The following is a 17663-nucleotide window of genomic DNA, read 5'->3' on the forward strand; positions in this document are numbered from 1 at the left end:
GGTTTGTCTTCTTGGTGAGGAAGGGAGGGTTTGGAGTGGGGACTTGGCTCCCGTTTTCTTTTTGGCGGTGGAGTTGTGGGTCCTGCTGTTGATGCTGGAAGTCTCTGTGACTGACCACAGGGTGCCTTATTGGCTTGGAGCCCCTTCCCTGGCAGCCCGCGGACTGGGTCTTTTTAGTGTGTGTTTCCCAGATGTTCCAGGTCCTGATTGTTTTTTATTTCTGTTAGCATGATGTGTTTTACCTTTTTTATACACGTGTTGCAAGCTACCAAGTGACTTGCATTTGGCTCTTACAGAGCCAAGGTTGAATGTTTACAGGTCAGCTCACTGTTGTCCTTGGGTCCCGTCCAGTAGAGGCCTGATTTCTCATACACCTGGTGGCTTCAGGAAGTCCTTTAAGAAAAACGTTCCTTAAACAGTCCCTTTTGCATTTTTTCTTATTTAAATGGTGGCGTCAGGTACAGTGGAAACCTAATGTTACTCTCTTTATGGCCAGCATCAAATGATGTGTGTTAATTCCACTGCAAAGGCTCTGTGATTAACAGTTAATGGACATGTACTATTTGGGAAGGAGGAGGCCTAACGGTCTACATTGAGCTCCCTTGATCTTAAGTGCCCACACTTCCTGGAGTCTCTTGCTTAGGCCTTTTTTTTTTTTTTAATTCCAAACTCTATTTTATCCCCCTGCCCGAGCATGCGGGCAGTGGGATAAACTTTGTTTTCTACGCCTGAGTCTATTTCTGTTTTGTTATAAGTAAGTTCATTTATGTAAATTTTTTTAGATTACACATATAAGTGATATATATTAGTCTTTCTCTGATTTCATTTAGTATAATAATCTCTGGGTCCATCTATGTTGCTGCAAATGGCGTTTCATTCTTTTTTATAGCTGGGTAATGTTTTGATGTATACATTAACCACATCTTCTTTATCCATTTCATCCATCAGTGGACATTTAGATTGCTTCCATGTCTTGGCTATTGTGAATAGTGCTGCAGTGAACATTGCGGTGCATGTATCTTTTCAAATTAGAGTTTTCTCCAGATACATGCCCAGGAGTGGGGTTGCTGGATCATGTGGCAGCTCTAGTGTTTTAAGGAACCTCCATACTGTTCTCTTCATTTTATTTTTTGAGTAGTATGGTTGACCCTTGAACAACATGGGTTTGAACTGTCTGGTTACACTTACGCAGGGACTTTTTCCAGTAGTAACTACAGTACTACACAATCTGCGGTACACGGAAGCCAAGTTAAACACAGGAATTGGATGGGAGTCCAGTTCCTGCGTTGTTCAAAGGTCACCTCTAATTTTGAGGGTAAGTTGTTATGTGAAGTTGAATAGGTAATTGTACGCATTTTAATAAGAATTGTTGTAGCCATGATTGTAAAAACTACTTAGTAGGTGTGATTATCTTGTTTGTAATTTGTAAAGCAGATGTTTCTCTCTTGAGTGTCAAACTTAGGTGCTATGGTTTTGTTTTTCATATGCTGATAGAGACACTCCAGAGGTATTTAATACACCTTCACAACAGGAAGGTAAATGAGGTTTCCTCCCCAATGTAAAGATAGCTGTACGGTGTTTGGGTTGCAAAAATAAGTTTATAGAGAGAGAAAATTAGGATATAAAGAAAGGATATAAAATATGAAAGGATAGAAAGAAAGCAGAAACCCCAGAAATGGCACCATTTGGAAGCCCAGTTACAGCTGTGGATGTGTTTGTGAACTTGGTTGGGGTGGGGTGGGGGGGTCAGGATGTGCTGGGAACTGTTACCTGCTAGCTTCGCTCAAGGGTGTGGGGCTCTTTCCATGGCAGGGGCTGTAGAGTTCATCATCCTTTAATTACAGTTTTAAAGAATTGCATCACATGGCTGTTTCTGGGTTTTTCTCAAACTGGTCTCCTGGTGATGGACATTGGTTTGTGTCCCTTAGTTTAAAAAAAAAAAAAAAAAAAGGCATGCTGGGAGCGCCCTTATAAACGCACCTGCACTTCCCTAGTTATCCCTGGCAGGTCACAGTGAAGCAGTCCCACCTGGCCGGGTGGAACAGAGGTGCTGCCTGCTCTGTGCCGAGCATGGAAGGGGCTCTTTGTAGATATTTGCAGATTCTCCTGTGAGGGCCTGTTTTCCCAACTACTCACCAGCAGACATTGTCATTTTAATAAATGACACAGGCTGTTTATCATAATCTGACTGGCACTTGACACGATGGAGTTTCACAGTTGTCCCCATTTCCCTGGGCAGCACACCTAGCTGTTAGGTTTGCAGTTGGGGTTGAAGGCAGGGACGCCCTGGTGTGAAGCCTGCCTTCTTCCGTGGTGCTGCCCCTTGAGCCTCTCAGCCCCCTGTCTGCTTATCAGAGGACTTACCCTACTTGTTAGTGTGTGGGTGTGGTCATGCTGTGGTCAGCAGAGGAGGACACTGGTGGCTGCCTTGGTCAGGACTGGGGATGCTGAGCCGGCACAAGGAGTGGTACCCCTGAGATGCCCCCCGTGCCCCATGGACACAGGGCTAGGTCAGTGCTAGCCATTGACTCTTCAGGTTTGTTAGATTGTAATTTAAACAGTATTTGTGTTTTTAGTAGTAAGGTGGCTCTCTTCTGCACTTTCCCCACCCGGGCAGTGGGCAGGAGTTGGGGAAGCTGCCTCAAGTTGAGCTCTGCATGGATCTGTAAAAATCAGTACAGAAAATCTTGTTTTTATTTAATAACTGCTTTATTTAAGCTTGGACCTTCCCCACTGCCCCCCAAAGCTAGACATTGGCCTCTTCTAATCTCAGAGAAAGAAAGGAAGATTCCAGCTCAAGTATACAGTTTAATTCTTGACTTCTGCATTTCCAAGGTCTCCAAGCATTATTTTTGCCCCTTGGCCTGTGGCATGAGATGCAGCTCCACTCATGAAGCAGATACTTGTGAGGCAGCAGCAGGCCTTTGGTTTTTCCCTCCAACCATTTTCTCTTTGGACTTAGGTGGCAGTCCCTCTGAATGCTGCAGTTTCGTAATTGGTGCCTTCTCATCCGGGGAGAGGTGGGGAGGGTCTGGGAGAGCAGCCTCCTGGAGCGTCACTGTCACGGCCCATCAAGAGCAGCCCCTTGACGTTGCCAGTAGTGTCAAGTCTGTGGTGGTGGCCATTCTCAGACTGACCCCTTTACACCTAAAATTAACAAGGACCCCAGAGGGCTATTGTTTACGTTGTATCTATTGATATTTCCCATATTTGGCATTAAAAATGAGACATTTAGGGGCTTCCCTGGTGGCGCAGTGGTTGAGAGTCCGCCTGCCGATGCAGGGGACGTGGGTTCGTGCCCCGGTCCGGGAATATCCCACATGCTGCGGAGTGGCTGGGCCCGTGAGCCATGGCCGCTGAGCCTGCGCGTCCGGAGCCTGTGCTCCACAACGGGAGAGGCCACAACAGTGAGAGGCCCGTGTACCGCAGAAAGAAAAAAAAAAGAGAGACATTTAAATTTACTTACTTAAAAATAATAACATAAATGACACTTTATGGGAACTATGTTCCAAAACAAAAACAATTTAATGAGAAAGGTAGTGTTGTCCTAGGGTTTTGCAGCTCTCCAGAACGTCTGGCTTAAGCGACAGTAGCCAGATTCTCTTGTCTCCTTCGTCCTATCTCTGTCATTTGGCTTCTGAGAAACCACCACATCCGTGCCCTTAGTGTTGTGCAAATAGTTTGCCCTTGGGGGGGCCCTCCTGAAAGGCCCGGGGGCCACACTTTGAGAACCTCTGCTCTGGGTCATGGTTAGAAATGCTCTTGTTGTTGAGAAATGGGAATTTAAAAAGGCAGTTGACTCTGAACTTGTAACACCTGGGGAAATGGGTTACTTTTAAGATAGGCAATGTTTTCAGGGGGCCCTCAACCACGTTCTTGCTTTTTGGGAAAAACGTGGAATATCTGGCTAGTTTGTGGTCCCTAGTGAAGAGGGTTCAGTGCACACGTCCCCCTCAAAGTGGACCACCTGGAACCAGAGCCCTAGAGTACAGCCGGGGTGCGCTCTGGGTGAGGAGGCCCCAAGGGTCTTGCGGCCTGAGGGAACGGTGGGTGGCATTTTGCCTTTATCGTAGGCTGTCCTCACCCACAGCCTCTCACCGGATCCTTACCAACAGCTCTTGCTGCAGTGAGACACGGTGCGCCGGGCCTGCACTGGGTGCTACGGGTGACACGGGGATCTGGCAGCAGTGCCCCCGTGGGCGCTGGAAGGGAGTAGCCAGCCCGGGTGCACTCGGGGCCCAGACAGACCATTGCGGATATGAAAGCGATAGGGTGAGCAGTTAGGGGGGCGGAGCTGGAGGATCAGGGTCCCTAGGAAGCAGCCCCTGAGGTGCCCAGCAGGGCTGACTGTCCTGGGGAGCGACTTACTGTGCCCAGGGTCCTGTCTGTGACCCTCCCCCACTCCCGCCTCACAGTCACACCCTCTGTCTTGGTTGGGGAAGGAGAGGGGAGGCTCCCTCTTGGGGGCCCATCCCAGTGTTGTCCTGGGTATTTAGCCAGACCTGCCCCATGCAGACTCTGTGAGGACAAGAGCCTGTGCAGTTCAGAGGGGCCCTAAGACCCTGGCAGGAGCCTTGTCTTACAGGCACCAACCCCAGGGTGTAGGATTCAGATAGTCCCTTGCCAGTGTCTGAAGCCATGTTTTCTTGTTCCTTGAGAGACAAGAGGGAGCTGCCTCAGTCCCCTCGGGCTGCCGTGGCAAGGACCACAGACTGGGAGCTTTTGCACAGTGGACTTGATTGCTCGCAGCTCTGAAGGCGGGAGGCCCAAGGTCAGGATGCCGGGGCAGTTGGGTCCCGGTGGCAGGGCCAGGTGAGCTCTGGGGCCTCTTTTCCAGGGCAGGTATCCCATTCAGGAGGGCTCTGGGGGCACAAACGTGCAGACCACAGCAGGAGTCCATCCAAGGTAGCAAGTGGTTTCGTAGAGAACAGGGAGAGCCTCGTTTCCTCCACCTTAACCTGGACGCATTCAGGTGGCTCTGCTGGTTGTTCCTGAAGCGCTTTTGGAGAGCTGCCCACCGAGGTCACAAGCCTGTGTTTTCACTAGGAAGTGGATAGAGAGAAACCAGAGTGCCCACTGCCCACCCGCAATGGGGGAGCTGGGGTCCCGGCCTCACCAGAGCTTGGCCGAGGCACCAGTCCTGGCGAGCTTTTAAGCAACAAGTTTTACTTTTTGTCTGCACAGACCTGTAAAGCAAAAACACCTAAGAAATTTTGAACAGCAGGTGGTTCCTAGATTTCTCTCTGTAGTTACTGCTTGAGAAGCTCACCGTGCTGTGGGTCCTTTTGCTTCAGTGGAATTTTAATAATGACAGTGTTACTTGGAAAGCAGCATACTTTGGATTGGCCACCTAAAGGACTGCAGTGCCACTTGTGCAGTCGAGTCAGGATGAGCGTGGGGTAGCGTGGGGTCGCTGAGAGGGAGTGCTGCCAGGTCGGCAGAATGTCGTGTGTCCTCTCAAATTCCTGGACGTGCCCTCGTTAGTGACTATCCCATTAATAAAAACGGAATTGTGAAAGAGGCTTTAATTGGGAAAGCTTGCGTTTTTAAGTACTTCATAGAACTTTCAGCATCTTCTCAGTCCCTCCTCATCCCCAGCAAAGGATTCGTCATGAGACGGAAGACTCTTAACGTGAAATATCAGTAACTGTGAACTTTGGCCCAGCCTGTTAGAACCATAAATTGAGTTAGCAGAGTCCGAAATAATGAGGTTATGTTGTAGCATTGGATATAAATTGTGACCGGCAGGTTAGAATTGTTTCAAAATTAAAATTGTTAGCTTTGAATATTGTTTTGGGGGTGTGAGATTCGGAGGACCACCTTGTTTTGCTGCTAGGTGGGCAGGACAGGTGTGCGCTTGTGTGTTATCTTTTTGAGAAGCTGCAACTGTTTTCTTGTGTTTGTTGTGCTGTGAAAATAGGAGCTTCATTGTGGTTATGTATTATATTTTAAAGTATCTCAGAGAAATTAGTCTCCAGTCCATAGAACTAAACATCTTCAAATGGGTAAGAGGCGGTTACTTACCCGTCACGAGCTTTGTAGAAGTGGAGCCTTCAGATTTACGTGGTTGTAGAGTTGGGCATCACTCACGTTTGGGGAGCGTATTTTTGGTTTTGCTCTAAAGAAAATCACTTCTGGCAGCTTAATGTTTTTCAAGGGTTGGATAGTCTGAAGGGAAAATGAAGTGGTGGTTTTAGAACAGTTTTGTGGAAGCAAATGTTTCCTCTCCTCTGACACTGAAGTGCGGATATGTGTGACTGCTTGGCGTGTATCCAGCATGTTCTTGAGCTACCGGAAACGGTGTGTTTTGAAACCCTTTGGAGGCTAAGAGCTCAGAAGCCCTGTCCAGGGTCACAGTCGGCCTCGTGAGCCGGCCCTGCCGGGTCGGCGTTTGCACTGCTGGCACAGAGGTTCCTGGTAGCGCCCCTGAGGGGCCAGAGGGGCCTGCAGCCGGGGGCCGCAGAGCATCACCGATGGACTGCATTTTTCCAGGTGGTGTGTGGCAGGCATTTTCTCGAAGATGCACAGTGTGAGACTGGAGGAAAGTAACTGACAATGTTTGTTACAGATGACAAAATTCCAGCTTTAAACGAAAGTTAGCATTTTGAAAAGCTTCTATCTGCCACCCTGAGCTTGATGGCTTCCCAGTAATGAAAGACATTTCAGGAGATGGGCGCTAACGTTAACAGATGCGTCTCATGTTGTCTAATGAAATGTGCCAGCGTGTGGACTCTGCATGTGTCCAGCTGGCCACCGTGCACACAGGCAAAAGATGTTTTCAGAGTGCGTTACGACCCAGGAAGGTGTGGAGCATTCATGGACGTGGTTGCAGATTCGTGTCACAACTACTTTTCATGTAAATGCGGCCTGTCGAGGTTTGATGTGGTATCAGGGAACATCCACAATTCTGAAAGCCTTTCTCAGGTTTAATTTTGGAAATACATATCCCACATAAGCAACCGCTCTTTGGGGTCCTCAGTTTTTAAGGGTATAAAGGGACCTCAACAGCAAAAAGTTGGAGAGCTGCCTGGGAGGTGGTGGGCTGCTTCCTGCCCTTGGGTGGTCTGGGGGAACCTAAGGTTTCATGTTGGTATTCGTAGGTCTGCTTAGGAAATGGAGCAGTTTTCAGCTGAGAGGACATTTGCACTTAGAAATGTAAAGATATAAAACTATCTCAGTGCATTATGTTCGCCTCCAGGTTTTCTTTTTCCCAGTTTCAGGGATGCCCGCCCACCGTTCTTTTTCTCTGGGGAAACGTTGTTACTAGTATGGTGTGACCACCGTTTGGTGACCTGCTGTTGTGTGTGGACCCACATTTTAAGTTGTGTTAGGAGCATAACACAATTTTTCTTTTTTAACTTTTGCCTTCATCATAGGGGTTTGTTTTTGTTTCATGACCTGAAATTTTACATTAGAATTTCTGGGAAGAAATTATGAAAGTGATCTTGCAAATGTAAAATCAAAAAAAAAAATGAACCAAAATGAACCAGATTATCTACAATGATATGATCTATTCTGAATAAAGTACTTCATTCCACTTAACAGAAATAACTGGATTTTCCTTTTCTGATTATTCAGAACTCAAATCCAGAGGCATGGGGTTTTTTTGGGGGGGGGGTTCATATTAACATAAATTTTAAAAACTTTTTAATTCCTGAGAACATCGTAATTTCTTTGCTTTTATAAATGTTCACTGTTGTGAACAGTTTCTCCTGAGAAGTTTCTCGTTTTGAGATGGGTTGACCACATGTGAGAGAGGTGGTGGCCATGGGGGGGCGGGGGTGACCAGAGTGAGATGGTCGCTATCTCTTTAAAAGGAGGTGGGACGGAATGTTTGCTCTGAGGTCACCAAGGAGACCACAGTTACAGGGGAGGCAGTTGGTGTGAGGTGAGGAAGAGGTGAGCTGCGGGCAGGGAGTCCTGGGTCTAGAATGCGAAATGTGTTAAAATGTTAACATCGAGGACTTACCTAGAAACAGAGACACGTTTGTGGAGCAAACTAGGTATCGTGATTGAATGAGGGCACAGGAGGAGAAACGTTCTTTAAATATGTAAATACACGTAGATGAGCTGTACCACGGTGATGTTCAATAATCATAACATTAGTCCTCTGAAATCTCTCTTAGATTTTTAACTAAAAGGATGACATAGGTATAGTGTTCTAGGGCTTCCTTGGTGGCACAGTGGTTAAGAATCCGCCTGCCAAGGCAGGGGACACAGGTTCGATCCCTGGTCAGGGAACTTAAGATCCCACATGCAGCGGAGCAACTAAGTCCATGTGCAGCAACTACTGAGCCTGCGCTCTAGAGCCCACTCAGTAGCCACAACTACTGAGCCCACGTGCCACAACTACTGAGCCCGCATGCCACAACTACTGAAGCCATGCGCCTAGAGCCTGTGCTCCACAACAAGAGAAGCCACCGCAATGAGAAGCCCACGCACCACAACGAAGAGTAGACCCCCGCTCGCTGCAACTAGAGAAAACCCACGCGCAGCAGCAAAGACCAACGCAGCCAAAAATTAAATAGATTTTTTTTAAAAAAAGGATTTCTAGGGCTTCCCTGGTGGCGCAGTGGTTGAGAGTCTGCCTGCCGATGCAGGGGACAGGGGTTCGTGCCCCGGTCCGGGAAGATCCCACATGCCGCGGAGCGGCTGGGCCCGTGAGCCATGGCCGCTGAGCCTCCTGCGCGTCCGGAGCCTGTGCTCCACAACGAGAGAGGCCACAACAGGGAGAGGCCCACGTACCGCAAAAAAAAAAAAAAAAAAAATTCTAAATAATGACTTTTCATGTGTAATTTTTTTGTTCATGTTTTGTTCCTTTCTCTCTTGTCTCTGGGTTTTTATTGACCTTGGTCCATCTCAAAAGTAAGATTGTAATTGGAAAGCATCTGGTACCAATTATCAGTTTTCAAACTCTCCTTCCCACTGAGGCCTCTGCCCTCTGCCCACCAGCTTCCTCCCCACCAGTGTGCCAGCCGAGGCCTGTCCAGCCCGCCCCCTGCTTTCAGAGTGTAGTCAAAGTATCTTCCCTTCTTTAAAAGTCCTTAAGGGAAGCAGGGGACTTTGTTTTGTGGATTTTGTTTGTCGACTCGCTGAATGTCTCTGTGGGTCACGTAATGTACATTCAAATAAGAGATTGTTTGGAAAGTTTCATGCCTTTTTTTCCCTTAAACATGATTTTAGTTATAGTTGCTTTAAATCTTTAAACTATTTTGTTGTTTTCTTTTAGGAGCTTAGTCCGTGATCACAGTCTCGAGATAATCTGCGTTGTAATCTGTGAATAGTGACCGACAGCAGCAGTGTTGCGGGGCTTGGCGCTTCCCTTGGACCCTGCAGTTGCATCGGCCAGGTTTTGGTTGTTTTTAGGAAGTCGGAAGAAGCGCCCAAGCTTCCATGTGGGGCAGGTAACGTGGCAATAGTGTTAAACGCCAGCAACACAATTTTAAGTTTTGATGTCATGTTTTCTATTTCAAAAGTGGCATTATATGTAAAGAAACTAATGTAACATTAGTATTTGTTTGAAATGGTTTAAGCTTTAGCCCGAGATTTCTTGAAGAGTGTCTAATTGTGTGTTAAGAATCTGATTCAGAGCACTACTTTATCTTTACATGAGTGGTTTTTTTAGTGCATTTACGATGACGTTTTATATTCTCTCTGGTGAGAACTGTATTTTGTAGAGGAGAGTCCTTCCTGCAGAAAGCCTTGGGTGACCAGGACAGTGGCGTGGTCCTTGGTGGCACAGGTGCTGATGTCACAGCTACTCCTGCAAGCTTCCGAGTGGCCTGGGAGAGTGTGAGCCTAGGCCCAGGGTGGGGGAGTTACAGACCTGGACACGGAAATGGGAGGTGACAATACTTAGTGGGAACCAAAAAGAGAATTCAATTATGTGTGATGTTTAATTTTGTGTATTTTCTGTTTGAAGGTTTTCATTCTGTATTAGTCCTTCCCCTGGGATGGAACATGGCATAAAACCTGAGTCATCGTTAGCATTTAAATGTAATTGAAGCCTGCACAGCTTGGGAAAAAATTCTCAAGGTATATACTATCTTTTTCAGGCTTTTTCATTTTAAACAGGAGTGAAGTTTTCACAAACATGACCCTTTAAACAGTCTGTTAGAAAGAGGAGAGAAGAAATACACACCAAAGGTGCCGTGTGGCTCAGTATTTTCTCAGCGTCCCCATCGACTGCTGCTGCAGACCCTGCGCGCAGCGCTGAATGGGCCCATCTTGTGTCAACAGTCGTGGCTCGGGAATCTGGGCAGGGTTCAGGGTCCGAATCCCCCATCTCCATGTGATCCCTCCAGCAGCGTGGTCAGACGTCTCACACACAGCTTGGGGCTTCCAAGCAGTAGGCCCAGAGCCAGCACAGCGCTCTGTCCACCGAGCTCTGCGGGCAGAGCCAGGTGGGCCCCACGTCTCTGTGCTGGAGAGCCCGAGGCACCCGCCACCCTGTCCTGTCCTGGCAGCACTGCTGCTCGCTTCCTCTTTCCCTGCTACCACTTGTACAAATCCTCGTCCTCAGCAGTTGACCAGTTCACAGATTTGGTTTGCTAGCTGTGTTTGTCTACTGAACATTAGATACGTAACTGTTACAGTTTTCTTCAAGAACCCCCTTGAATCCTCTCAGCGCACTTTAGGAAACACCTTCGGTTTTTGTAGGTGGAGAATTGTTGCGATTCACTGTGTCTGGGTTTCCTCCGTGTGGGTGTTGCCCCTTCTCGTGCGCTCTCGTGGCTGGTGGGTGCCTGTCCTGGTCCTGGACCGCGGCCCTGGCTGACGCCTGGTGTGGTTTGATTGCATTTCCCCGTTAGGTATGGACGAGAAGGGTGACCCGAGTGGTGAGGATGCGCCCAAGGCCATCAAGCCCACCAGCAAAGAGTTCAGGAAGACGTGGGGGTTCCGGAGGACCACCATCGCCAAGCGCGAGGGCGCTGGGGATGTGGAGATGGATGCCCTGGACCCGCTGCCCCGGCAGCAGCAGAGCCCGTCGCTGCGTCGCAGTGGAAGGCAGCCGAAGCGGACCGAGCGGGTGGAGGAGTTCCTGACCACGGTACGGCGCCGGGGCCGGAGGGGCACCCCCGTGTCCCTAGAGGACTCGGCGGAGCCGGCGTCCTGTCCAGTGACAGATGCAGAGAGCGCCTCTGAGGGGAGCGTGGAGAGCACCTCGGATGGGAAGAGCGGTCCCAGGTCTGGCTCCACGGGTGCTAAGGAACGAAAGGCCTCCTCGGCAAAGGCCAGAGGGCGTGGCGACGAGGATGACACCTCCGATAGCGACAGTGATGGGCTGACTTTGAAAGAACTCCAGAATCGCCTGCGGAGAAAGCGCGAGCAGGAGCCCACGGACAGGCCCCCCAAGGGCGTCCAGAGCCGCCTGCGGAAGAAGCATCGGGAGGAGGACCCGGTGGAGACCATGGACGTTGAGGCAGGCGATGCAGTGGAAGGCTCGCTGCCCGTCCCGCAGGAGCCGGAGGCCGACCTGGGGGCTGCGTCCCAGGCGGCGAAAATGGACAGAGAGAGCCAACTGGAAGGGAGGGCGGCCCCAGGGGGGAATGCAGAGGAACCCGGAGACGCAGTCCGACACAAGCCCGAATGTGAGGTGTACGACCCCAATGCCCTGTACTGCCTGTGCCGCCAGCCTCATAATAACAGGTGGGTCGTGGGAGGATGGAGTGGCTGCCCAGGCTTCTGGGGGGAGTCCGAGCTGTGGAAAGTGCCAGAGAGCGTTTTCCATTCGTCTTGGTTTAGAGAGTCCCAGGGTGGCCTGAATGAGGGACTTGTTCTCTTGGGAAAGACGAACAAGTCATTGTCAAAAAACAAAAACAAAAACGGCGTGGGTGGGCACTGCCAAGAGCCACACCCTCCACCAAGGTGAGGGCTGGCGTGGGACATTGGCTGCCTCGGTCCCACCAGCCACGGACAAGGCGGCCTGGACCAGAGGGGATCTGCTGTCCCAGAGAGCTCGCTGGGTGACGCTGCTCCAGACCGGCTGAGACTGGGCTGTGGTGTGGACATTGGGGCAGCTCGGGGTGGGGGGCGGGGGTATAGGCGTGGCTGCCCTTCTGTGGACGAGAACTGTGGTGTCAAGGGCAGAGTGCTTCCCTCAAAGAAAAGATGAAGCAAATTTGATTGAATGTTAGTAAAATTGAGAAGGGCACGTGGATGCTCTTTATTCTATTCTCTCCACGTTTCTGTAATATTTTTGTTTTTTTCATAATAGAAGGTTGAAATTTGACTTGTGTTTAAAATTGAGTTGGTCTCTCACTTTCCATTCCTATACTAATAATATCCATTCTTTATTTTATCATTCCAGATTTATGATTTGCTGTGACCGATGTGAAGAATGGTTTCATGGCGACTGTGTGGGCATTTCTGAGGCTCGAGGGAGGCTCTTGGAAAGGAACGGGGAGGATTACATCTGCCCAAACTGCACCATCCTGCAAGTGCAGGACGAGCCCAGCTCTGAGACCACAGGCACGCAGGACTCGAGGTCGAGACCTGCGGACGCCGACGGCACAGACTGTACAAGTATAGGAACCGTGGAGCAGAAATCGAGTGAAGACCAAGGAATTAAGGGTAGAATTGAGAAAGCTGCAAACCCAAGTGGCAAGAAAAAACTCAAGATATTCCAGCCCGTAAGTACCTGTCTCCCAAGGTCAGCGGTAGAGGTGACCGTGGAGCCCTCAGCTGCCATTGGCAGAAACATCAAGACAGGAGCGTTTGTCTTCTGAGATAAGTTAGCTTTTCCCAGGAGTGGCATTGTGCGCAGGGCTGGGCTCTGCGAGCTCCCAGGTCCATGCACCTGCTCCAGGCTGGCAGGCCTATCTATTCTTATTCTATGTTTGTTAATCATATCTATCTCCTATGCTGTTATTACTGACTTAACATTTTCCATAAGTGGACTCACTTTTTTAAGTCTTCCCTTCAGTTTTCTCATGAATGGATCCTGAGTTTGAAGTGCATATGTGAACAAACAAAATTATTTTTGAGTCACAGGGGCACGTGTGCACCTATATTACCCGTCACCGCCTTGAGAGAACCAGTGGTCTTGTCCCTGCCTCGCAGCAAGATGCCAAGGCCAGCGGTGGTGACCGCACGGCTCCCCAGGGTGACAGTTCAGCTGCGGCTGGCACGCCCTCTGTTATGGTGGTCTCCCGCTCCCCAGTGCTTGTGCAGCTCTATATGCTCCTTCCCTAGCTCTGTTCACTCGTTTCTCCTGCCCCAGGGCCGTGATTCTTGGTCATGGTTTCCGTGCATCTTGAGAGCTGTCTCAGGCTCTCAGGATTGTCCTACTCAGAGCATGTTTTCACCCCAGGCCTTCCTTGAATTGGGGGCCCATGCCGCCCCCACAGCCCGTTCTCTAGCCAGTGTTGGGCATGCAGACGACTTTGCGGTGGCCGTGTCATAGCTCCTCGCCGTCTCCCCCTTGCACTGACGTAGCCTCGAGGGCTGGACCATTTAAATTTTACCTGTCATGGGGGTATGAGGAGGCATCGAGTGGAAGTATGATGATAACTGGTAAGGAAGAAGAATTAATGGAAATGTAAGTCAGTAGGAAACGTCATGTTATTGCTGATGTGTTTGAGACTACACATAAAGTATTTTTCTGAGTAAAACTTGGATTCTGTGGAGAAAAAACAATTAAGTGCATAATTTGAGATACAAGATTTTGCTCAAGTACATTTGAGGGGTATGTTCATGTATCTTATTAGTCTCAACCATCAAAACATGTCCTAGTGATCATGGACAGCTGTGTTCAGCCCTTGTAGTGAACCAGGTTCCTACTGCACGGCAGGCAACCACAGACTTGTTTAGCAGCTTAAACAACACACATTTATTAGCTCAGAAATCCAGGCCTGGCTTAGCCGGGCCCCCTCTGCTCTGGGTCTTACAAGATTGCCCTCCAGGTGTCGGTGGGGGCTGAGGTCTCATCAGAGGCTCGGCTGGGGAGGATCCACTTCCAGAAGCTCTGACTTGATTTAGCAGGTAAAATATGTCCCGGGCAATTTTTGTGGCATGGTGACACCAAAAAGTTATCTGTTGTTTTCTGAGACCCACGTTTAATTGGGTGTCCTGGGTGTCGTCTCACAACCTTGCCCGCCGAGCCTAGGCCTGGGCGCCCTCAGCAGAGGCAGCAGTGGAATCCTTTCTCTTCTGGAGGCTCAGTTCCTCTTTTAAGGGTTTTCAGTTGATGAAGTTGGACCCTTTGGACTAACTCACAATCCTCTCACTTGGGATCTTAATTTCGTTGGTAAAATCCCTGCCCATTTGCCCGATAAGGGAACCTACTTGTGGTGTGAAATCCCATTGTGTTCAGAAGTATGCAGCATGAGTGCCGGGGTCCCCTTAGAGTTCTGCCCTTCATGCGTGGCATGAAGGGCAGTTAAGAACTTGAGGGCCTTACTCAGGGGAGGTGGATTTGTGTGTTTTGAATAAACAGAGGTACATCTTTATTCATAATTTCTTCATACATGATTAAAAGCAGTAATCTCGGTACCGTGAATAGTTGTGTTACGAAGTGCCACAGCCACCAAAGCGGGCGAGCACTGAAGCCGCGTCTGATCCTGCAGGTCATAGAGGCGCCTGGTGCCGCCAGGTGCATTGGCCCCGGGTGCTCAAGCGTGGCGCAGCCCGACTCTGTCTACTGCAGCAGCGACTGTATCCTGAAACACGCCGCGGCCACCATGCGCTTCCTGAGCGCAGGGAAAGAGCAGAAACCAAAACCTAAAGAGAAACCCAAGACAAAGCCGGAAAAAATCATTCTTCAGAAATGTAGCGTTCAGGTGAGTTGACGGAGGCCAACCATTTGTGTAGTTGAAACCAAAAGCGTCTGGAGGTTACGGGCTCGGTGGGTTGGTTTGGAGAGTGTAGGGCACACAGGCCCAGACAGGATGCAGGCGCCTTTGCACTGCCCTCCGCCTTGCCCACGAGTGTTCTCGTCAGCATTACAAATAGGCACGTGTTCTCATGTTTTCCTTCTCCGCCTCTAGCCGAGGGATTAACTGATAGAAACGTGGGAACCGGCTGCTGCATGGAATAGCTCTCCACCCACACACCAGCCCCGCCGGGAGGAGAGCGGTCCCTGTTGGAGTCTGTGTGGGGAGTTGACGCGCAGGCAGCGGGGTGGCCAGTGGGTTCTGGGGGTGCCGCACTGAGTTCCTGGTGGGGTACAGGGATGTTGTTTGGACGCCTGTCCTTTCTCCACGTGCTGTTGTGTCTGCAGCTCCTGCCTGTCAGTGTTATTTGGGCGCGTTCTCACACAGGGCCCCGGCCAGCCGTGCTCTCCGCCTTGCTTCACTGCCTCACTCCATGGCCCCTCGGTTATCCTGGTGGCCTAGCACCTCATCAGGATGCTAGGATGACGGGTTATTCTGTCAGGGACCTTCTCATCGCTCGGATGTTGATGCGGGCCTGCTGGATGTGGGGGAGTAGCCAGCCCGCTGCTGAGCAGATGCAGTGTATTGGGCTTAGGATGGCCCAGGAGCTGATTGAGTCGTGACCCTCACTGCAGAGTGAAATGAGCAAAGGTTAATTTCTGACCTCATTAATGATTGGGGCTTTACTGATTATCCAGGCAGGCATTAAAATCTCTTCTGTGCACAAGAGACTGGCTCCAGACAAGAAGGAGAACGCAGCGAAGAAGGTGGCACTGGTCCCTCCAAGGAGTGAGGTCCTCGCTAAGGAGCCGCCCTGTGAGAGCAGCACGCCGTCCTGGGCCAGCGACCACAATTACAATGCAGTAAAGCCAGAAAAGACTGCTGCCCCCTGGCCGCCACTGTTGTATAAATGTATGTATCACCCGGGGGGAGCTCTGGACCCTTCCCGGTCTTTCTGGACGGCCGTGCACTCGGGCCTGTCCAGAGCTAGGAGTTCTAGCCGTGTTTTCTGCTGCACCTGCAGAGATCAAAGCCCTTGCCCAAGTCCAGGAGGCCTCCTGAGCCCCACGTGCCCATCCTTAGTCTGTCGGGACTTCTTGTCAGTGTTTCCAAAAAGCTGTACGAGACCCGTTGCTGAATGTCTCACCTCTGACGATTGATGTCTTTAATCGCTTTTCTTTACTATCAGTCTCTGGTAAGTATGTGTAGTATCTTCAGCAGAATGTGACAAGGGGGCGCGCTGCCTGGCACTCAAGGTCCGCCGTCATCCAGATGTTCACCACAGCGCCATCACCGCCGTGGGCTCTCCACGCGGGGGTCTTTCCACACAGTCTGCTCCCAGCACACGTGACCCTCACTTCCTTGTATATTGTGGGAACCTATTACTATTAGCACAGTAGTGTTGTAGCTGATTTTCAACTGAAGCATGAGTTTCAGGAGTTACATTATTTTTGACGGAACCGGAATTTTTTTTATGTCCAATTCACATACTACACACAACATAAACACACATGCCAGTCTTGAAGGCCATTTACCCTGCTTCCTGTGCTTGAAGGTAAGTGAGCACAGTGTCTCCACTCTGAGCAGCACCCGGACCAGGAGTCTTGGCGTGCACTGCTGGGTCATCCCACCCCAGGCTTCAAGTTCAGACAGACCTTTGCAATCCCAGATGAGATCATGCAGCTTGAATCTTTTCTCTTTCTTCTTTTTTTCAGCTCATTCTCCAAAATTAAATTTTAGAAATTTAAATTGCTCTGGGGCACATCTTATTCTTATTCTATGGTTAAGGTCATTTTGTGTTCAGTTTTTATTTATGCTATCTTTTATTTATACTCTTGCAACTTTTTTTAAAAGCACAAGAGGTTAAATGGCCCCAAATCCCAGGATTATAGCCACGTGCTGCTTCCTCCTCTCAGCGGGCTGTTTAGGCCAGTGGCCTGAGGGAAGGCCTCATGGATGTAGTGTGGCTAGAAAACTGCATAACTAGATGCATTTTGAGAATGTAAATGACCCAAGACCTGAGAAATGGAGTTGCAAGTGAACTGCAAAGCAATGCTGTGTGTGTATATATATGCATATTTATCTATTTTATTTTATTTATTTTTGGATTTTTGGAGTGAGTGGTTAAATATAGAGTTAACCAGTTGCTGTGTTAAAATGAGTCTCAATACACCTCAGGTTGTTTGAACCAAGAACTTCATGCTAACAACGTGTCGCAAATACCCATCAAGTTCTAGCACCTCTACACAGTAGCGCCTCTACAGGGGTTACGAATGGACCTAAATATAAGCATCGCCCAGCTGGGAAGGGGTGGGGAGCAGTCACGTTGGAATCCTGTGCTAAATGTTCTCAGTTGGTTATAGGCACGTGACAGAATAAAAGGAAAACCGAGGTGTAGCCACAAAACCCTGGGCGATTGGCTTCCATTCAGTTAATTTCCATCTCTGTTGACCAGAATTGGGAGACTGCCCCCAGGCTCCGAGTGTGGAGTCAGATGTAGGGCGCACAGTGAGAAAGGAAAGTTGGCGGGGTTTGGGGGAGGGTGGGTGCTTACTTATCCCCAGTTCTGACTTCCTGGTTTTTGAGGGAAGACTGGGGTGGAGGGGCGGGGAGACTTGCCCCCAGGAGGTGGTGGCTCTGCTCACAGGCGGGGTTTCTCTTCCCTCTGCCCCACCCTCCCTCTCTGCACATCAGCTCCTCACTGATCACCTTCCCAGCACATTTACGTCTCAGAACTACGTGGATGGATAGCCACAGCTTCTAGCCTGCATAAGGGACATGGTTTTGAGC

General features: G+C 49.7%; 1 protein-coding gene across 7 annotated transcripts in view; it reads left to right on the top strand.

Annotated features, from left to right (window-relative positions):
• DIDO1 (death inducer-obliterator 1) overlaps positions 1-17663 on the top strand; it is a 51848-nt gene that overhangs the window by 10129 nt on the left and 24056 nt on the right. For 3 of the 7 annotated variants that reach the window (XM_027086768.1, XM_027086774.1, XM_027086769.1), the window contains exons 2-7: positions 9230-9404; positions 9923-10035; positions 10812-11649; positions 12311-12632; positions 14568-14780; positions 15572-15785. In XM_027086768.1, the coding sequence (XP_026942569.1) occupies positions 10814-11649; positions 12311-12632; positions 14568-14780; positions 15572-15785 (1585 nt within the window). In that variant the 5' untranslated portion in view covers positions 9230-9404; positions 9923-10035; positions 10812-10813. Of the gene's footprint in view, positions 1-9229; positions 11650-12310; positions 12633-14567; positions 14781-15571; positions 15786-17663 lie in introns of all 7 variants that reach the window. The other 4 variants (XM_027086771.1, XM_027086770.1, XM_027086772.1 and 1 more) reach the window with 4 other exon arrangements.

This window comes from Aethalodelphis obliquidens, unplaced genomic scaffold (genome assembly GCF_003676395.1).
Source record: "Aethalodelphis obliquidens isolate GAN/ISIS:26980383/991018 unplaced genomic scaffold, ASM367639v1 scaffold57, whole genome shotgun sequence".
In the NCBI taxonomy this organism is placed as follows: domain Eukaryota; kingdom Metazoa; phylum Chordata; class Mammalia; order Artiodactyla; family Delphinidae; genus Aethalodelphis; species Aethalodelphis obliquidens.